General features: G+C 43.9%; 1 protein-coding gene and 1 pseudogene across 1 annotated transcript; one reads left to right on the forward strand and one right to left on the reverse strand.

The window, feature by feature from the left end:
- The first annotated feature begins 8,006 nt into the window (after positions 1 to 8,006).
- LOC136536681 (sulfate transporter 3.1-like) lies at positions 8,007 to 10,405 on the forward strand (annotated as a pseudogene).
- A 469-nt stretch (positions 10,406 to 10,874) lies between these two features.
- On the reverse strand, positions 10,875 to 20,757 carry LOC136525802 (protein NETWORKED 1D-like). Its single transcript, XM_066518666.1, has 6 exons — positions 20,502 to 20,757; positions 19,748 to 19,812; positions 19,382 to 19,631; positions 14,632 to 18,530; positions 12,579 to 14,474; positions 10,875 to 12,265 (listed from the first exon to the last, which is right to left on the reverse strand). The coding sequence occupies exons 3-6, from the start codon at positions 19,479 to 19,481 to the stop codon at positions 11,129 to 11,131; spliced, it is 7,032 nt and encodes a 2,343-aa protein (XP_066374763.1). The 5' UTR covers positions 19,482 to 19,631; positions 19,748 to 19,812; positions 20,502 to 20,757; the 3' UTR covers positions 10,875 to 11,128.
- Between the last annotated feature and the right edge of the window lie 1,783 nt (positions 20,758 to 22,540).

Here is a 22,540-nt window from a genome sequence, read left to right on the forward strand (position 1 = left end):
CGTAAAAATTTGTGACCCGACGCATCCGGTCGGTCACAATCGGACACAACAGCAACGTCTGGTCATTTCTCCTCTTCACTGTGCTGCCATGTCAGCAGGACCAGACGCAGCCACCCAGTGTCCGGTCGAAGACCGACGCCTACGCCTTCACTACTGCACTGACCGGACGCAAGACCCCAGCATCCGGTCACTGTGTGACCAGCATCTGGTGTACACTGTGAAACCCTATCTTTTCTATATAGGGTGTTGGTGGCACCATTGGACTATCCACACCCTATGGGTGGACACTCCACTGGTGGAGTTTCGAACCTTTCTCGCCTCCGTTTCATCACCGAGTTGATCCATATCAACTCCAACTTCATCTCCTTTGTAAATGTGCCATCACCACCAAGTGTACACCACCATGTGTATGTGTGTTAGTATTTTCACAATCATTTTTCAAAGGATTAGCCACTCAACTTGCCACACCACTCAATCCTATCGACAATGCAAAGTTAGATCACTCGAGTGGCACTAGATGACCGATATGTAAATAAGTTTGCCCCTCTTGATAGTACGGCCATCTATCCTAAACCTGGTCATCAACTTCTCTACACACCTATGACCGGTGAAATGAAATGCCTTAGGTTATACCTTTGCATTGCGCATTCCATTTCATCTCCTCCAATGTCGATGCAACACATGCACCAACATGATCAACAATGATATGATCCACTTCATATCATCACATGATCATATTGGTTCATCTATCTTGACTTCACTTGCTTTTCACCGTTGCCTTCGTCCATCGGCGTCAAGTCTTGCTTAAGCTTCACCGCAATGCGGTCCATCGCTCCAAAGCCTCCAACTTGCCCTTCATGCTTGCAACAGGTCCATCAAGCCAAGTCATGTCTTGATCTTCACCACCTTGATCACGTGACTCAATGTCATGTCTCACTTGCAATGAGCTCCTTCATCATCACATGTGTGAGCTTTGCAACATCTCCAAGCCATTTTCACCTTCATGGCATACGTTGCTCACACACATATACCTGTGGACTAATCACCTATATATCTCATATAAACACAATTAGTCCACCTAGGTTGTCACTCAATTACCAAAACCACACAAGGACCTTTCAATCTCCCCTTTTTGGTAATTGATGACAACTCTACAAAGATATGGAAATTAAGCTCTTTTGGATTCATGTTGCTTGCCCAAGCAATTTTACCATGTGAAAATGATTTTGGACAAGTACCACAAACCCAAGATGGTAGTATTAGCTCCCCTACATATGTGCTAGAGTATTTAGTTTGAAGTTCACACATATGCATAGATTAGAAAAGTGGGAGAGTAATTACTACCAAATGATGCTAAGGTGTATACAGTAAACCTTTGAAGTGTGATACCAATCGAAGTTGCACCTTTAAGTTCATCCTTAGCACCAAGGTTAGCTAGATAACACTTGGAAATAAAAAGCACTAGATACTTCGTAAGATCAACATTAAAAGCAAGGTACTAGCATTACTTGAAAAGCGTACCAAGTTTCTAGCTATCATCCTGTGCATGCTAGTTTTCATTTCATCAATCAAATTCTACAACTAGCATACATCACACAAGCATGCATATTGAATTTAAGAACTTATGCAATGCAAGCAAGCACATGAATATGCACATATCAAATGCAATTAATCAAAGTTCATGAGCTTGCTCCCCCTACTTGTGTGCTTCTCTTGTCTAAGAATTTTGATCCATCTCTTTTCTTTAATGTTGCTCCCTCTTTGTCCATGTCCATGTCCAACCTCTACTTCTTTATCTCAATCTCTCTTGTACAATCTTAATCTCAAGGCTTTCATATCTTTGTACAATCTCTTCCCCTTTGTCATCAATTTCCATAAAAAGTGTGCTTTTCATTAATGTAAATGTATGCATTTGGGGTAGATGTTTGTGGCTTGAATCTTGCATTTTTTATGGACATCACTTGATTGTTGGAATGACACCACATGTAGATATCACTTGTATCTTGTGTAGGGCTTCTTATGATCTTTGATCTTGATATCAATTTGTGTGACACCTCCCCCTATGTGATAGCATGGGTCATCCATTTCATACACTTGAGCTCTTGTAGGTGTGGGATGCATCTTCATTTGATGATCACTTAAAGTTGAGGATCACTTGTGGAACCATCGTCTTGCATGATTGATACCATGTATAGATGTGATACCACTTGAAAGAATCTTCTAATATGGAATCACTTGTTGGATTTATCAATAAAAAACATTTCTTGAACATTTGCTATCTTCATGAGTATCACTTATAGGATATCGCTTGTGAGTTGATCTAGACATCACTTGTAGATTCCTGATGAAATACTTGAGTCTAGATACCACTTGTAACAAACAAACTAGATATCCATTTGTATTATTGTCTTGTGCTTGTGCTCTTATCACTATCATGAGCTTCTATGGTTGACTTGAACTAAATTGATTTTTCTAAGCTTTCAAGTCTAGTTTGAACCAATGACAAGCTTCTTCACACCTCTTGCAAGGGTTATCTTGCCAATGTTGTACTTGTCTCTTGTTAGCAATCCAAATTAAATCAAGTACTTGGGTTCACTAGCTCATGAACAAATTCATATACTAACCACTAGATCAATTAATCATTCAAGCAATAGTGGTAGGCTATGAATTTAAACATTTCATTTGTTATGCAGGATCCTATGAAGCATGTACTATATGCACTATTCGCATACTAGTAAGGGATGAAATGATCATGCACATTACGATGATACCTTTGCTATATTGGAGTAGAGGATAGTCACATAGATTCTAATTTATTACTCCAATAGCAATGTGAAGTCCAATTATAAGCTTGGTGAAGACTAATAGATACCATTTTGAATTCCATTCTTCACCCATATGAAATGAATACCACTTATGATCAAGTGCACTTTCTTATTGTGGTTGGCTTGCTTCTTCTTTTCATCTTTACTTGTGTGAGAGCATCAATTTGAGAATACCACTTGAAATATCATGACTAGCTCTCTTTTAGGTGTTGCTTGATTTTCTTGATCAATCCTTTTGATTGCTTCAACTAAGCATCTCAAATGTCCTTCGGATCACCACTTCCATGTTAGCCTTCCAATTACCACACTTGGTTTACCTATACATAGGCGGCAAGCCCCTACACTAGGGAGAAGTGACCTCTTTCCAAAGAACCATTCTTGATACTCACTTGAAATAGCTTGATTGATTGATCCAAGTGATGGACTTAACTTGATGAGTAACCTTGATTCCTTCTTTAAATCATTTTCTTTCTACTTGTTTAAGTCCTTTTCTTTCTACCAAATGATCTCCAATCATATCTAGAAATTAAACTTCATCTTCAACTTGAGTTTGATCTTGATCTTCATCTTGAGTACCAAAAGTGTGTAAAGTACACTCCACAATCAAATGGCCTTGTACTCTTTGCTTGTCATGCTTCTAGATCATCTCAAAACCAAACTTAGGTGCCTCAATTACTTATAAACATGTTTACAACTTGAGGACCTTTCAATCAAAGTGACTCTAGATTAATCCAACATTTGTCACTTTTCTAGCAGATTTTGTACTCTTCAAAGAAAAATGCATCTCTCCCAAAGTACAAATATAAATACCACAAAATTTGGTGGAGGTGTGCATCACTAAGTTATCTAGCAGCTATAAAAATTTGAGCTTCATTTGACTTCTAGATTGCTACTAGATTTCAATTCTTCCACCACTACTATATGCTAAAAACTGCTGCACTATAGCTAACAAGATCCACTCCAAAACTGAAGTATCTCTTATCCAATTCTCATGAAATTTGTACAGCATCTTATACCAAAAGTCTAGAGCATGTACAACATCTTATACCAAAAGTCTAGAGAAATGTGTATGTGTGTTAGCATTTTCACAATCATTTTTCAAAGGATTAGCCATGCCACTCAATCCTAGCAGCGATGCAAAGTTAGATTACTCGAGTGGCGCTAGATGACCGATATGCAAACAAGTTTGCCCCTCTTGATAGTATAGCCATCTATCCTAAACCTGGTTATCAACTTCTCTACACACCTATGACCGATGAAATGAAATGTCCTAGGTTATACCTTTGCCTTGCGCATTCCATTCCATCTCCTCCAATGTCGATGCAACATATGCACCAACACGATCAACAATGATATGATCCACTTCATATCATCACATGATCATATTGGTTCATCGATCTTGACTTCACTTGCTTTTCACCATTGCCTTCGTCCATCGGTGCTAAGTCTTGCTTAAGATTCACCGCAACGTAGTCCATCGCTCCAAAGCCTTTAACTTATCCTTCACACTTGCAATCGGTCCATCAAGCCAAGTCATATCTTGATCTTCTCCACCTTGATCACATGACTCAATGTCATGTCTCATTTGCAATGAGCTCCTTCATCATCACATGTGTGAGCTTTGCAACATCTCCAAGCCATTTTCACCTTCATGGCATACGTTGCTCACACACATGTACCTGTGGACTAATCACCTGTGTATCTCACATAAACATAATTAGTCCACCTAGGTTATCACTCAATTACCAAAATCACACAAGGACCTTTCAGTAGTGACCTCTAGGGCCTGGTACTATGTCTCACAGTCTTAGCATTTTGGTGGACTCTGGGGTGGCCTAGGGCTGAGTGGTAGGGTGGCATCACACCGGTTGGAAGGTAGCCTGGTATCAGCCTAGGCGGGGCACCGCCGATGATGGTGATCTTATGGTTCTAGGTGTACACGCTCTACAGAGTTGATCGATCTATGCATATAGCCGTATCCGCAGATATGGACATTCCTATGACCTATGCTTCCCTTGATTAGTGAGAGTCCTTTCTTCTTCTTCCCCAGGTTTGTTGGATTTCATCTATTAGCCGATAAGGCAAGGCACGAGATGGAGTCGTCCTTGCCACCTAGAGAGTGAGAGTGTGGTGAGATGTGTGCGATGGGATGGGTGAATGTGTGGATGAGATGGGTTAAAACTTGATGAACTATTATAAAATATTGATGAACTTGCATAGGAAAACTACAGCCATAAATCGGCCTTTTTCTCTACCCTTGCATTCCACTTACCACAAAGCAACGCAAAGCATAGGGTGGGAGCCAGTGGCTAGTACAAATCGTACTGAAAGATATTTGGCAGGTTCGGATGTCATCTACGACAACAACAACAGAGATTAGAAGGATGAGATGGTCTCGTTCCTACGCTCAAGTTTGGTTAAGGAGATGAAGTCTATGCCCGCTGACATTCTATGCCGACTCTGATGATCACCCATGAAGGAGGAGGTTTCACCCGCCGGCATGCTACGTCCACTCTATTACTGATCTGTGTGTGTGTTTCTGCTAGTATATGATGTACTTAGGTGTGTCACCAAGTGTTGTAATACCTGTAAACTTGTAATTATGCGATGTATATGTTGTGGTATCAACTGAATAATGATAATGTGACAGCTTGGTCTTCCTGGACTATCACATTATGATGGAATTTATGGATTTTCCTTCGAGGAAATCGTGGATCATTTCAACTGGTGGCCGTGGGCTAGGGCTAGCCTGACCCAACCTAGGTCCTATGCCTAGGCCTCACCCTTGGCACGGCGTGTTGCCCTGGCCTGACCCAACACAATGGTCGGCACGCGCCCCTACCCCAGCCTAGCCCATAGCCCCACAGGCCTAGGTGCCCATAGCCCCTGCATCCACCCGTCGTATAAAATGTGCCTCTTCCCCCGGCTCTCTCCATCCCCCTCATCTGCATCAGCCTCTGCCGTCTCGCTCACCTAACCCTAGCTAGAGAGTAGAAAAAGGGAGCGCCTCTGTAGCTCGCCTCCAACCATCACCGGGTGCTTGCAAGCTTCTCTCAGCTCGTTTAAGGCCGCCTCCTTGCCACATCTATGACTGCGGCCATCAAAGTTGAATCAACAACTCCTCTCACTTTTCTCCTCCATGCATCCTTCCTCCTTCCTCTATCTTCATCTTTGTCTTCGGTCACCACTCATCGTCTCTAGTCTCGTGACCATCTCTTCCTCAGCTCCCTCCCTCCACCACCCACCTTCTCTTCGTCAGATCTGTCCCCCAAAACCTAGTTTATCCATCCTTTTCTCATAGATTTGTGGATCTCAGTCTTCAATGACATCTCTAGTACTCCAGTTGCGCGGGTAAGCCACACTCCTAACTCTAACCCTAACTTCATTTAGCTTGTTCTAACTGTTTGTTTGTGGTTGTTTTTGCAGGCCACAGACTTCTTGCTGAGCTGCGGCAGCTGTCGTTGAGGGACCGGAGTGCCCACGCTGGCCGATAATCCCACCTCCAGCAACTACGAGTTGAGGATGATGGGGCTTCATGGTGATGATGAAGATGACTTAGATACATTATTGATCTGACAAGATATACACATGTGACGTTTCAAAATGGTTGATACCATGTACAAATTAACGCTAATCCTCTAATGCGGGCATCCGTCCGGGCGTGTCTGTCTGGATGACCCGTTCTCGAGCCAGCACAGCGACCGGGCCTAACAGGCCCATCTACGCTCTATCCTCTATCTACACCATCTACACGGTGACAGCCGATAGAAAACCCCAACTTCTCGCTTCGTTCGTTGCGGCTCACAACATCATCCGCCTGCCACAAGTCGTCTCGCGGCAGCGCCCCCATCCCGCGTCGAGCTGTGCCACGCCTGCCGATGCATCGGACTCCATCCTTGCCACGCTCGCCCTGCCTCGTCGTGCCGTTCCTGGTCCCTACCCTAGTGCGTCGTGCCCCGTCCCTCATCGGGTTGAGGTGCTGCCGACACTGTCGTTCCGCACTAGGAGGCCATGGCCGTTGTCGACGCTGGCGCTGCCGCAACGCTCGATCCCAGCTCGTGACAACCCGAGATTCAGAGTGGCCAGACCCGAAACGGGCTTCTCTACCTACACCTCGCGCTCCCTTCCTTTCTCAGGTGTTGCAAGTGCATGTTGCAAGCGACTGTTTCAAATATTCTAGATATTTCAAAGGTATGTTGCAGGTGTTTCGAATGTATATTGCAAAAGTAGATCAGTATGTTGCATATATTGCAATGGGTGTACACGAATGTTGCAAACGTCTGTTCCCAATGTTTTATATGTTTTTTAAGACGCATGTTGCAAGTGTGTTTATCTGGATGTTGCATATGTTTTACATATACGTTGCAAGTGTTTTATCTGGATGTTGCGTATGTTTTTAATGGTTTTCAAGTGCCTTTTATGTGTTTTTGCGAGTGTTTCAGTCACATGTTTCATCAGCCTTCAGACATATGTTTTAGATGTTGCATCTGGATATTTCATAAGTAGATCGGGTATATTGCATATGTTGCAACCTGTTGCAGCTGCTGAAGGGCCCGAGGGGTCGTGTGGGGGCGCACACGCCACACGGGGTTGGGAGGGGCACAGACGCCACATGGGTTCAGGTGGGGCGCACACGCCGCGTGGGGTTAGACCATACGTGAAGTGCTTGCGCAGCAGACGGGGCAGTCGTGGGCGTTCGGACAGGTTCCAGCGTCCAGACGTTCAGGGGCTATCCACGCCCACAAATTAAAGGCCTGTTTGTACATACAGAGGAAAAACGTTCCTGATTATTCATGCATACTTATCGAGAGAGATCACGGAGAAAATTAGCTAATTGTTTTTCACTCCGAACCGAACAGAATAATAAGGATTCGATTGATTATCTAGAAAGGCCTAAATATACTTATTTATGTAATCCAATATCGAGTCGTATGTATCGACATACCTCTGCAAAGACACCCAGTAGGATTATCCAACCAGGATCGGAGTAGGAACTCGGAACTGCTTCCCCAGTTCTACTCCTACACACGTACGGCCGTTCGGGTACGGCCACCCACGCCTCTATATCGATCTATATGTTCATCACACGTCTTTTCTCGATCGCAATTCGCAATCTCGTTTACACATACATACACCAGTTGACAGATTCGTTAGCACGTAGCACACGCAGGCAGGCAGAGCATGGTGGTGGTGCAGCAGGTCATCGACGTGCCTGCAGCGGCGGCAGACGACAGCGCCCGCCGACGTCTGGCGCGCGTGCCGGTGCCCCCGCCGCGCTCGCTGCTGAGCACAGTCGGGGCCAAGCTCAAGGAGACGCTGTTCCCGGACGACCCGTCCCGCGCGGTGGCGCGCGAGCCCGCGGGGCGCCGCCGCGCGCTGGCCGTGCTCAGCTACCTCCTCCCCTGCCTCGAGTGGCTGCCGTCCTACTCGTTCGGCAAGCTCCGCTCCGACGTCGTCTCGGGAGTCACCATCGCCAGCCTCGCCGTCCCGCAGGGCATCAGCTACGCAAGGCTCGCCGGACTCGACCCCGTCATGGGACTATGTGAGTATGCATATGCATGATCTCTCTTATCTATATGTGCACGATGCACGTCGTACGCCATTGTACAAGCAACAAACAACGTGACCGATCGAACCCTCCCACTGCTTACAGACTCGAGCTTCGTGCCAGCGCTGGTGTACGCGGCGCTGGGGAGCTCGCGGGAGCTGGCGGTGGGCAGCACGGCCGTCATCTCGCTGCTGTTCGCGTCCATGCTGGGTCCCGCGGCGTCGCCCGCGCAGGACCCGGCGCTGTACACCAGCCTAGCCTTCACGGCCACCTTCTTCGCGGGCGCCTTCCAGGCGGCGCTGGGCGTCCTCCGCCCCGGCTTCCTCATCGACTTCCTCTCGCACGCCGCCATCGTCGGCTTCATGGGCGGCGCCGCCACCGTGGTCGCCCTGCAGCAGCTCAGGGGGTTCCTCGGCTTCCCGCACTTCACGCACGCCACCGACCTGCCCGCCCGTCATGCGCTCCGTCTTCTCCCAGTCGGCGCACTGGCTTTGGCAACCATTCCTTCTTGGAGCCTGCCTCTTCGTCTTCCTGCAGATCACGCGCTACATCGTGAGTACTTACAATTAAGATACATACAAAAATTATACGTATTTAAGTAATGTACGCTGTCTAATGAAGAATCTTGCTTCTGGCAGAGCAAGAGGCGCCCCAAGTTGTTTTGGATTTCGGCGGCGGCGCCATTGGCGTCAATCATTGTCTCCACACTTCTGGTCTATCTCATCAATGGGGACAAGTACAGTATTCAAACGGTGAGCACGCATGACCAAAATAACACAATTGTTACTGATAGCAATATAGACTATGTATATGAAACTGATGGCTAAACTTGCAACTGTGCTAGATCGGCTCCGTCAAGAAGGGCATAAACCCCCTGTCGGTCAAGAGTCTGCTCTTGTCGTAGCCACACACGTGGCTCGCCGCCAGGACCGGGATCATCACCGGCATTATCTCACTCGCTGTAAGCACTTCGTTTTGTTTCCTTGTGGCTTGTATCTGCTTCAGATCGAATGATCGATCATCCGATATGCAGATGCATGGCTATGGTTTAATTAATTTGTGTGTGCACTGCCACTGCATGCAGGAAGGGTCTGCGGTGGCGCGGAGCTTCGCCATGGCCAAGAACTACCACGTGGACGGGAACAAGGAGATGATCGCGTTCGAGGCGATGAACATGGCGGGCTCCTGCACCTCCTGCTACCTGACGGCGTCGCCCTTTTCGCGGTCGGCGGTGAACCGCGACGCCGGGTGCCGGACGGCCGCGTCCAACGCCGTCATGGCTCTGGCCGTGGCGGCCACGCTGCTCTTCCTGACGCCGCTCTTCCGGTACACGCCGCAGGCGGCGCTGTCGGCCATCATCACCTCGGCGATGCTGGGAGTCATCGACGTCGGCGCCGCGGCGCGCCTGGCGAGGGTGGACAGGGTCGACTTCTGCGTCTGCGTCGCCACCTTCCTGGGCGTCGTCTTCCGCAGCATCGACGTCGGCCTCGTCGTCGCCATCGCCGTGCTGGTGCTCCGGGTCCTGCTCTCCGTCGTGCGCCCGAGGACCACGGCTCTCGGGAAGGTGCCGGGCTCCACGGCGTACCGGAGGATGGAGCAGTACACCACGGCGCAGGCCACGCCGAGGGTGCTCGTCCTGCGCGTCGACGCGCCCATCTGCTTCGCCAACGCGAGCTACCTGTGGGAGAGGGTCTCGCGGTGGATCGACGACCACGAGGACCACATCAGGGCCAGTGGCGGGGAGAGCCTGCGGTGCGTCGTGCTTGACATGGGAGCTGTCAGGAGCATCGACTCGTCTGGTACTGGCATGCTGGAGGACCTCAAGAGGAGCCTTGACAAGAGATGCCTCCAGATGGCATTGGCCAATCCGGGCAGTGGGATTATGAGGAAACTTGACAAGTCCAAGGTGCTCCAAATCATCGGCGACGAGTGGATCTTCTTGACAGTTGCCGACGCGTCTGATTATGCACACACAAACTGCAAGATTGCAACTACTTTGCAAACTGTTCTGTCGCCGGACGAAATGGTCTGAAGCTCTGAATATCATTGACACTGACACTATGATCTATGTCTGATTGTACTCTTGAATGTACTCCTTGAAGATGGAAGAACAGCAAAAGCTATTCCTATTTTTTCAGTATATATAATAATGTCCAAAGAAGTTCCACTATTAATTTGAAATGACGAACTATGTAATGATTGCACGTGTTGAATATAGACAAACTTTTAGATTTGCGAAGTCAGAGAGACCTTTTCTGAGACTTCAGAGCACCATGCAAATAGCAGCTCCAAGCCCGTTACATAATAACAAATAGAAAATTGTTCACGAACAACTGAACATGTGTTAAGTGGTTAGAAAGAGACGCTGTTCTACCTTATGAGATTATTAAAGGACTTGCTATTCCCAGTGCAGCGGTGTTGGCATTGCTAATAGGCAAATGCACTGATTCTGCAGTCAGAACCTGGAAGCAAAATGCACTGCATGTGCATGGGCTATATAATAGATGGAAAGAGAACGCCTTGATACTATATCACAGTAATACCTGAGATTAACACATTAAACTAGCTAGAATGGTCTCATTTAGACAGGGAACCAAAAATTTTAGTACATAAGCTTCTTCAGGATACTAAAATGCTAGCTCAATTACAAAGGGGATCCTAGGAACACCAAACCTCCTCTTCCAATGCACAGGTGACACTTAGCCAACCTCTTGGAGGTGCAGGTGCCAGCATCTCGGCCGCGAGAACAAAAAGGTTACGGCTCTGTTCTTGATTTCGGACGAACACAACCACAGAATGGGACCCTCTTCTTTTTTTTCTTCTGCCCACCACGGTCCTTCCTTCCATACAGATAGTCCCTCAAAAGCACACGAGTGCGCTTATCAGAGACCTTGAGCCTTCTGTACTCGTGCTCTTCCTCAAGCTTCAGCAAGACATACTGTATCTTCTGGACCTCCAGTTCCAACCTTGCCACATTTTCTGACCCTTTCTGCACCTGCTCGGAGATCTTCCTCCTGCTGGAATACCCTTCTCGCTCGGTGTTCATATTATCTGACAACGCAGGATAGTTCTCAGCCTTCCTGGTCAATTTGTTGTTGAAATTGATCTGTTCCAAGACAAAGCCCTGTGTCTCATGCAGCTGCGTGCTCACACTGCTGTACTCAGAATTCATTGGGGATTTGCCCTTTGACGTCCCCTCCATTTTCTGCTTCAACTCCTCAATGCTCGCTTGGATGCTCAACAGCCTCTGAGCATCAGAAGTGAGCCTCTCAAGTACGTTCTTGCTCCACGCCTCATGAGGCTCTACAGCTCCCTTTGACAATTCTAGCTTATTGATTCCAAGGTCTCTTCCCCTTACTAGCTCAGACGAAGGGTACTCACTCTTCAGATTCTCAACCGCTTGTATGTCGTGCTCAGATGATGAGGACTTGGCCGTTTCGTTCTTGCAGCTCCTCTCTGCAGCCTCCCACAGCTGAAGCATATCGTCATCAAGTTCAGCATTTGCACCAGTTCCAAGGGGATAGAGGGCAGCTCCACCAGCACCATATGGTGGACAAGTAGATATTTGGTCCAGCTCAATATCCTTCATGATCTGGGCTTGCTTCCCTTTGGAGACTTCAACATCTTGTTTCTCATGGTCAGAATATATTTCTTTTGCCTCCATGCGTGAGCTGCCTCTTGCTTTAAGCTCTTGAATTTGTGTACTTGCTGCCGCCAATTTAGCTGCAGACTCGGCTGACTCCTGATCTTGACGATCTTTAGCATTTAATACAACCACTTGAAGTGCTTCTATTCTTGCAATCAACCCTTGTAACTTTGGAGTTCCTTTGGGTAAGCAATCAGATTCCAGCCCATCGTTGCCCTCTTGCACATGATGTACCCATGCAGTTTCCTGTAACAACCAAAGATCACTTGTCAAGAAGGGGAAGGATAGCATATACGACTGGAGGTGGCTTGATAAAGTGTCACATCCATGTAGTGCACGAACCATAATAGAAATATCCAACAAATAATAAGTGATGCTAGAAGGAAGAGCAGTTGCAAAAAAAAAACATAAGATTACAATCAAGTATTACAATATTAATATGTTAAGTATTAAGAAATGGTCAAACTTTGCTTCACTGAAAGAATAGAATTGTTTTAGCTGCATGAAAGATTTCAAAAAGGGTGCCTAGTTAATAATAAGGACAAACAAAGAAGCTTACCTCTTTGCCTTCTGTACTACATGGTTTTGACAGAGAACGAGCATCTTCTTCCAGCACACTGACATGATCAGTCAATGATGCTATGAGAGCTAGATGTGTGTTCAACTCAGCTTTTAGTTCTTCATGTTCTTCCTGAATGCCAGACAACTGTTTCTGCACCTCCTCAATGTGAGCATCTCGGGAAGAGATCTCCTTCATTAGCAACTCCTTTAGGGATATTGCTCTATTCTCTGTAGCTTTACCATTCATCAAAAGCTTGAATACTTTTTCTTCATAGACCACAGAATTCACTGAAGATGTAATTGCATCATCCATCAGAACAACAAATTCCCTCTCACAATGCTCAACCTCTGATTGCAATGCCTCATTGTTTTGGTGAAGAAGTAAAATTTCGTCATCCTTGCTAGAACACTGTTCAATCAGTCTTGTGATTTTCTTCTCCAGTTCTCCTTTCACCACTTTAGCACCTTTGATTGCAACCTGAAGAGACCCAGCAACTCCACAGAGTTCCCGGTTCTTTTCTTGCAAGAGTTGAACCTTCTCTTCTGCTTCCATTAGCTCATCATCCTTCTGCACCAACTGTGTCATGCAATTCTCAAGTTCAACAACCAACTCCTGGCAGACACATTGATTGATGCCCAAATCAAACTCTGAAAGGACTAATCGAGTTCTGAGAATCTCTACCAAGTAGATGATATACTCCTTTAAGTGACTATTTTCTGATTCAAGCACCACTGACCTTCTGCTCAGCTCATTAACTTGGAGATCAAGATCGTCCTTAGCCAAACTCAACAAAGCCATCTCATCAGTAAGAGAAGCCAATGCAGATGCAATCTCATTATTATGTCCCCTAAAGAAGAGGCACAAGTTCTCGAGCATCATGCATTCTTCAAGAACAGTATCATTCTCATCTTCCAAGGAATTGTACTTCTCACTCAAGGACTGGTATTCCTTACACAAGGACTCATTTTTTTCGGTCAGGTTGGAAATTTCATCTTGTGAGGTCTGGTAGGACTCTCTCAAACAAGATAGTTTCTCTTGTATGAGGAATACTTCAGTTTTCAGCACCTTCTCCCTTTCACTGCTTTCCTGTAATCCATTCCTTAGTTGTTCGTTCTGTTCCAACATCTGTTGGTTTTTGTTTTGCAAAGAAAGCGACTCTGCTTCTCCACTCTCCACTTCTTTCTCAAGGGCACACTTCCGTAAGTGCAGGTCCCTGAGCTCCATCCCTACTTGCAACAAAACTACTGAGAGAACTGAGAGCTCGGTGTCCATGAGCCTATTCACATCTTCAGTTTCATCCTTAAGTTTCAGAATGTTAATGGTTTCATCTGAAACAGTCTGCAACAGAACTTCGTCCTCAGCTAAATCAGCAGGTCCTAGATCTTTGCAGATATTCAGAACCTTCATTTGCTTTGAAATCCCTTCCCTCAGTTTTTCATTGTGCGTTAGCAATGTTTTTCTCTCCTCTCCATGATTTCTAGCTTCATCCATCAACTCTGAAACTAACATATTGACCGAATGATTTTCCACGGCATACTTCTGGCATTCAGTGAAAAGAGCGACCTTCTTGTCTTGTTCATCGACCAAACAGTTCTCCAAAATAACTGTACTAATAGAAGCACTTATGTTTTTCTGCTGTTCCTGTTGAAGCACCTCCTCCATATAATGGTTTTTCTCTTGCAGAGAAGAAATTTGTTTCTCATAGCTGTTTGCTTGCAGTTGATGTGACTTTGCTGACACTTCAAATTCCTCGTTCTTAATTCTCAACTGATCCTGCAGTTCCCTTACTTGATCATATGCAATATCCTTCTCTCTGGATACAGAGGAGTGCTTCAGTTCCAGATTGGCATGCATACCTTCTAGGGCTTTCATGGCCAATGTAATGCTCTCCAACTAAAAGAAAGAATTTACATAATACAATATATGAGAAAAAAAATGTATGTACAGAAGGACATGAGATGAGACCAGTTCAAAAATTATGACAGTGTAACAATATTAATTTCTACTTCAACAAAAAAAACTTAGTATGTAGGTTTACATCAGTATGTACCTGAGAGAACAGGTGGTTCTTTTCAGCAGAAAGAGCTGAATTATTTGTTAGGTGAGTCTGGCAGGATTCTTCAGAATCTTTCAGGTTTGTTCTCAATTCATCTAGCTCAGTTTTCATATCACTTAATGAGACATCCAAGATAGAATTCTTCTCTGAAACCTCAGATAAACTTTTACCAAGGATCTCTAGCTCTGATGCAAGAACAGTCTTTTCAGAAACATGACAGGAAATTGCTTCCATCAGAGAGCTTTCTGAGGCCTGTAGTGCTTTTATATTCTCCCTCAATGCATCCACTTCACCAGAAAGAGCTGAGTTATTTGCAAGGAGAGCCTGACAGGATTCTTCAGAATCTTTCAGCTTTGTTCTCAAATCTTCTAGGTCCATTTTCATATCAGACAATGAGATATCCAAGATAGAATTCTTCTCTGAAGCATCAGATAATCTTTTACCAAGGATCTCTATCTCTGATACAAGAACAGCCTTCTCAGAAACATGACAGGAAATTATATCATTGAGAGAGCTTTCTGAAGCCCCAAGTGCTTTTATCTTCTCCCTCAATGCATCCATTTCACCAGAAAGAGCTGAGTTATTTGCAAGGAGAGCCTGACAGGATTCTTCAGAATCTTTCAGCTTTGTTCTCAAATCTTCTAGGTCCATTTTCATATCAGACAATGAGATATCCAAGATAGAACTCTTCTCTGAAGCATCAGATAATCTTTTACCAAGGATCTCTATCTCTGATACAAGAACAGCCTTCTCAGAAACATGACAGGAAATTATATCATTGAGAGAGCTTTCTGAAGCCCCAAGTGCTTTTATCTTCTCCCTCAATGCATCCATTTCACCAGAAAGAGCTGAGTTATTTGCAAGGAGAGCCTGACAGGATTCTTCAGAATCTTTCAGCTTTGTTCTCAAATCTTCTAGGTCCATTTTCATATCAGACAATGAGATATCCAAGATAGAATTCTTCTCTGAAGCGTCAGATAATCTTTTACCAAGGATCTCTATCTCTGATACAAGAACAGCCTTCTCAGAAACATGACAGGAAATTATATCCTTGAGAGAGCTTTCTGAAGCCTCAAGTACTTTTATCTTCTCCCTCAATGCATCCATTTCAGCATTTGCATCTGAAAGTGAGTTCTCCAGGAGTGAATAGTCTTCAGATAGCTTCTCCACCTCTTGGAGTTTTTCTGAGAGAAGTGCCTTCTCAACCTCACTCCTTGCACACACCTCCTTCAGTTTTGAGTTTGTAATTTGCAACTCCTCAATCAACTTCTGGTTCATTGTTGCAGTGGTTTTTAGGGTATCCATCTCATCAACCAGAGTATGGTGTATCTCCTCTAGATTTTCCTTCTCTTCCCTTTGAGAAGTAAATTCTCTCTGAAGTGCTTCTTTTTCACCTATGTGTAACCCCATTTCTGCCTGAAGTTTCACATTCAAATCCTTCAATGCGTCCAATTCAAGATGAAGGTCCTTTATCATAAGCTCAGTAGAAAGATTCTGTTCACGAAGGATATGGATTTCCTCCGTATGCTTGGTTACAATGTTCTCAAGATCAACCTTACTGTTCTCCACCTGTCTTAAATTACCATTCAGCTTCTCGAGTTCCAGTGCCAACTCTCTCACTTCATTTTGTGACTCGGAGTGAAGATTTGTCATCATAAGAAGAGATGCTTCACCTTCAAGCCGTTTTTTAGTTTCATCTTGTAGGCTAATTTGGAGGTTATCCGCTTCTTGTTTCTTATATATGAGTTCTTGCTCTATCATCTTAACTTTTCCTTCAACATTCTCCAGTTCAGTTTTCAAGGCCACGAGTTCAGATTCAAGATCCGATATTCTCACTGAGGACTGCTGGTTCTCATGGAGGGTAGCATCTTTCTCAGTGTTTATAAGTAGGATGGTGTTGTTAAGTTCAGATGACAAGTTCTCCAACTCATACAACTTGCCATTCTGCTTCTCAATCTCTATCTGCAACCTACTAACGTCTTCCTGTGACTGGGAATACATATTCTCCAATGACACAAACGATGTTTGGGCTTGTAGCCTCTTCTCACATTCATCTTTCAAACTTATCTCCAGGCTGTCGACACTTTCATTCTTCCGTGTAATTTCTTGCTCCAATAAGAGAATTTTTTGCTCGGACTTCTCCATTTCCAACTGCATCTTTGAGAGTTCTAACTCCAAATCAGATACTTTCTCTAAAGACTGCTGTTGCTGAAGGAGTGCTGCATCCTTCTCCGAGTTCAAACCTAAAATATTGTTCTTCAGTTCTTTCAGTGTGCTCTCCAGGTCTAACTTATTATTTTCCAGCTCACTAAGCTTCTTTTTTGATCCATCAAAATCTTGTGTCAGCGTTCTCATTTCTTCTTGCAACTGGGAATGCAGACCCTCTGTCATGAGAAGAGTTGCTTCAATTTGCATACGCCTATGGCATTCATCTTGCAGCTTGAAATGGACATTGTCCGCTTCTTCTTTCTTCTTTTCAAGATCTTGTGTCAGCAACTGTATTTTCTGCTCAGCCTCATCTAGCTCTGACTGTAGCTTTGACAGCTGAGATTCGAGTACCGAAACCTGCTCCACAGACTGCTGGTGTTGAAGCACAGCTGCATTCTTCTCAGTGTTTAGCTGTGAAATGATGCTCTTAAGGCTTTGTATTTCACTTTGAAGTTCATTCTTTGAATCCTTGAGTGTATTTTTCTCGTCACCAAGTTTCTGTATAAGCACCTCAGAGGACTGGTTTTGTTCTGCAAGGTGCTCAACATCCTTCTTCAGCTCACAAACAGTGTCCTCAAGGACCTCCTTGGTCTGCTTGAGCTCATTCAACTTTTCATTCACTGTCTTTATTTCTATAGCCATCCTCTGTACTTCTTCATGAGATTGAGCAAGTTCCTTCCCCTGGGAAAGTAAAGCACTTTCAGCCTGCATGCGCTTTTCATGCTCCTCCTGGAAGCTCAAGCGGAAACTCTCCAATTCCTTAAGTTTTTGTTCTAGTTCTTGTTGCTGCATCTTCATCTTCTGATCCAAACCCTCAGCCTCAGACTGTATAGCAATATTGAGTGTTTCAGCATTAATTAGCTTCTGGACATCTGCAGCCATTTCATCAGTTAACTTCTCGAGGTCAGCCTGCGCCTTCGAGAGCTCGGACTCCAATGTAGATATTCGCTCAGAGGACTGATTATATTGCATAAGTGATGTGTCTTTATCAGCATTTAATTGCAATACTGTTGCCATGAGCATTTGCATCTCATTTTCAGCTTTGTTTGCCCGCTCTGATTCTGACAACATCTGCTGTTTCAGATTCTGGCTCTCGGCTAATAGTCTTGCAACTTCTTGTTGCAAATTTGCCATCTCATTGCTGATATCATCTTTCCCTTTAACTTCTGGGCTTTCAAAAGTTAGGCCTTTCCGCACCTTTCCATCAAAACCAGCACGAGGAGCATTTTCACCACTCGATGACAAATCATTGAACAGCTTTAGACCTTTTCGACTTGAAAATGCGCTGGTTTCCTCAGGGTGTGTACCATTCCTCTTGGAGGTGAAATGTTGTGGTGACACACCAACTCCATCCTTCTGAAGATCATCGGAATCAAATGCCGCACGTGTGAAAGTAGACATATCTGGAGTATGAGGCTCCATCTCTTGGCTGAAAGCAGAGGGTGACTCATCTGACATTGACGGCATCTGATTTGGAAATGCTTCAGAAATTGTTCTGTGAGCCTGGCGAAGTGCCCCAGTGGCCTGATCATATCTTTCTGCCAGTGCACGGTATGCTCGATAGAATTCCTCCACCAATTTCATTAGCTCTGGACGTTTCTTGTAGTACATCTCTGCTCTCCTTGCAAAAGAATCAGCATCTTCATTGATAAGTTTGATCATTGCTTTAACCTTTGTGTCCATGTCTGTTGCACAAAACAAGACCCAATTAGTTCATGGACCACACTTATAAATGCAGTCCTTTCATTGCAACCATATCTTCAAATTGATTCCATAGTTATGAAAAAAAGGAACACATATGGACCAATGTTAGTTACTTCGCAGTGACAAAAAAGAAGGCATCAAAGGAAACATTTAAGCTGCCCAAGTGTTTCCAACAGAAATAGACTTCAGTTTAACTGGACCAATAAAAATGCCTCTCTCCCTCTCCCTCTCTCCAGAGAACTCTTTAAAACATCAAAAGAAAACTCTTGCACAGATATATGGGCAACAGTTTATGACCTAGTGTTAACAGATTATGAAAATATTTCCAAATTCAAATACCATATGTGCATTTTTTTTATCAAAGAAAGACTGACATTGAGAAAACAGTCCAATGCAGCAGAAACTCTCTCCAGAGAATTCTTTAACACATCAAATGAAAACTCTTGCGCAAATATATGGCCAACAGTTTAGAACGTAGTGTTAACAGATTATGAAAATATTTCCAAAATCAAATAAAATATGTGCAATTTTTTTATCAAAAGAAAGAATGACGTTGAGAAAACAGTCCAATGCAGCAGAAAGATTCATATGTAATTGCTCGGATCATGAGCAAAGAAATTCAGAAATGTTGTTCCAACTGAATAATAAGTGTACTGCATTGAATTTCCAAGTTGACTCGTATATACATTGTAGAACAAGGATAGGAATATCATGATAGATAGGACACAAACAGTGCATGAGCATGTGCTTGGCTGACTGTAAGCTTTGCCTTGAAGTAAAGTAGGAAAAATGCTCTTTGGTAAAGATGAACTGAAGATAGCAATGAACTCACCGCTGATATTTTCCTGGAGCCATTTCGAGTTCTTGGGGCTGATATGGCTAACCCACAACCAAGAGTACTGCCTTGAATCATGACGAACCAAAGTCGCCATTGGTGCCGGATAGCAACAGAGACTACTCCAACCAACAAATAATGCCTTACTTCTTCAGCACTTAGAACAATGCAGAGATGCAATATCTTATCCTCAAAACCATGAGGGTCCTCCCCTACATTTCAGTTGTGGGATCAACGGAATCAGCACCTGCAAAGTTATTACAAACAGAAATGACTTGAATAAGATAAAGTAAGCAAGGTATCAGCAGCAACGATGAAGAGGACTCAAGGACACCATGCCTATGACTATGAGTTAGTACGTACCAGCGGCAAGTCGTGAACTGGCCCGAAGATACTACTAGTGGATAAATTGCCCACACTGCACCAAACTGGAACCAAGAAAAAGATAACACTGGCCCTCAGTAACTGGATGACGAGAAAAAATTATGCATGCACAGTAAGCGCTACCGAAGTGATAGTGCAACGCTTCCTTCGTGTGAAGTAAAAAAAGCAATCACAATTCTGTCAAAATGACCGAGAAACAAGGTAACCAATAGAACCGGTGAACAAACCAATCAAGGATTTATTTACATATATCTATACTATAAATAAACAGGAAACCAACAGAACCCAAAATCCGTTTCCCCAGAAACGAAACCTCCCGATAAGACAGGAACATCGAGGCGCGATGTTTCTGCTAGGCACGATGCTGCAGACTGCTGCAGAAGGCAAGAAGCTGGTTTTGGAAGCAACATCTCGCGAGTCAGGCGCCATTCAGCAAGAAGAAAAAGAGAGGATATAGATCACATGATCCACGCCTGCTGCTCCACCTAACCAAACCCACCCGTCAACACCAACCATTCCGGCAATCCAATTCCCAGCAAAGGCGAATCACGGAGCAGCAGCAGCAGCAGCAAAAGATGGATCTTTGGAGCATCCAGGCGCGAAACACAGGTCAAGAAATACGATAAGCGGGTACTCAACAATCACGGCATAGGTGAAGGAAGCAAAGATCCAATCCAATCCTGGAGCAGCGGAGTCTGTCTAGTGAGAGGGGGAAGCGGGGAGAAGGGCATACCAGGTGGAGCGGAAGTGAGCGGCGGCGGCGGCAGCGGCAGCGGCGAGATGCCAAGATCCAGCAGGCTGCCCACTCTGTGCCTCCATCTATCGTTTCTCAACCCATCCCGTGCTCTCTTTCTCTCACTGTCGCCTTTGCCTGTGGACAGTGGACTCTGCTGCAGGGTGCGGGCGGGCGGGCGTAGTGCCAAGAAGAAAGGCTGCTTCAGCACAGCAGGAAGCGGGCCCCACACCAAGCGGACGATACAGCAAGGGAATAGAGACTACTCGTGAGTCGTGACCCGCCAGCTTTTGAAGAGAGACGGACGGAGGTGATGATGCCATGACCATGAGCTGGTGTTTTGGGCGTCATAAATTGGATGGCGTCAATTTGGGGAGGGAATTATGAATTCATATAGTACGAGTAACTGCTATGTACACCCTCAGTCCCAATTTATCTGTCGTTTTCGGTGTCCGTGCCACGACTTTAATTTAATTTGTACAAAATATGTGCAACATTTGTGTCTCCAAATAAATTTGTTAAAAAACTAGATTCAAAGATTTTTCCAATGATACTAATTATGTATCATAAATAATAATATTTTTTAATATATATTTTTGTTAAAGTTGTTTCTCGGGAAGCGAGAAAGACAGATATTCTGGGACGGATGGAGTATATATTATTTGATGCAACGGTCATAAGATGTTGTTTTGAGTATGATGAGTATATTTTCCAAATGACCATGGGTAGGCTTTTTAGTTTTGGTATTAAAATTTTTTAGACACTTCCAAAATAACCAAAATTCATGAAATTTGACGAAAATTTCATGTCAATTTTTTCAGAGAATTAAAGTATGTTTTTTCTAAAAATTTTAAATCTAAACAAAATATTATTGTTATATAGCACATATATTAGTTTCATATAAAATTTCTGATCTTTCTTTCAAACACCTCCAAAATTTCGCAAAATTTTAGTAAAATTTCATCAAAATTTGAACCTTGGTCCTAGGAAATTTCAAATGTTGCTAAATTTTATGCCTATGTTGTAGTACTTGTCTGTTTTGACTTTCATTTACGAATTTCAGTAATTTTGAGGGTGGCTGAGAGAAAATTCTAAATTTTGTATTATAATGCATGTGCTTTATTGTAAATACGTATATACTCTAAACTCATATTTTCTGTGGTTTATTATGTATTTTTCTACTCAACATATATGTAGTCATAAAATATACTAATGGATTATTTAGATCTCAAAGTTCTAGAGAATCGTATTTCTTGTTAAAGTCTCGATCTAAAAAGGTTAAAAGTTTTTGAACATCATATTTCTTGTTAAAACCTCTAAAAAGTTTCAACAAAATTTCACCAAAAATTCACGACTTTCAATAATTTTTGGATGGTGGCAAAAAAATCTCAAATACCAAAATTAAAAACCCTGCCTACTAACCATTGGATGCTCCTTTCGCGATCGAACGGTTCATGCTCGTATCGAGGTCCAAACAAAGCGAAATTTCGAGAAACTGAGCTCGCAACACCACAAGTTTAGAATGCTGTTCTGAATTCTGATTCTCGATGGATCTCCTCATTCGTTTTAGATTAGCAACTTAGCAAGTGGTCTAGATCTAGCTATTCCAGTTGATTCGACATGTAAAAGCGCGGCTTGACTTTGCTGTTACACTAAAAGCATTTTCCCTGCTTGGCCTTCACGTGCATTACTTTTTGTTAGATGTCCCAATCCTTCCATTAGAAAAAAGAAAGAGCAAGACTATTCTGGACCATCGCGCAATGCAAGAAGAGAAATATATTATATTATATTATACTTAAATTGACATTATTAGGTAGCGCAAGGAAAATATGTAACCTGACGGCCGTGGTCACATGCATGCATGTCCACAACCACAGTTTAGAGTATTATTATGGATGTGGAATATTTTTACTCATTATTAGACCAGTCGGTCTTCGCGAGAGTTTCATAAGAGCAGTCCAAATGGATATTAATGATAGTTTTTATCTCTATTAATTTTAGAGCAGATAAAAAAAGCTGGCGTAGCAGTCTAATTAACG

The sequence above is a fragment of the Miscanthus floridulus genome, chromosome 2 (assembly GCF_019320115.1).
Source record: "Miscanthus floridulus cultivar M001 chromosome 2, ASM1932011v1, whole genome shotgun sequence".
In the NCBI taxonomy this organism is placed as follows: Eukaryota; Viridiplantae; Streptophyta; class Magnoliopsida; order Poales; family Poaceae; genus Miscanthus; species Miscanthus floridulus.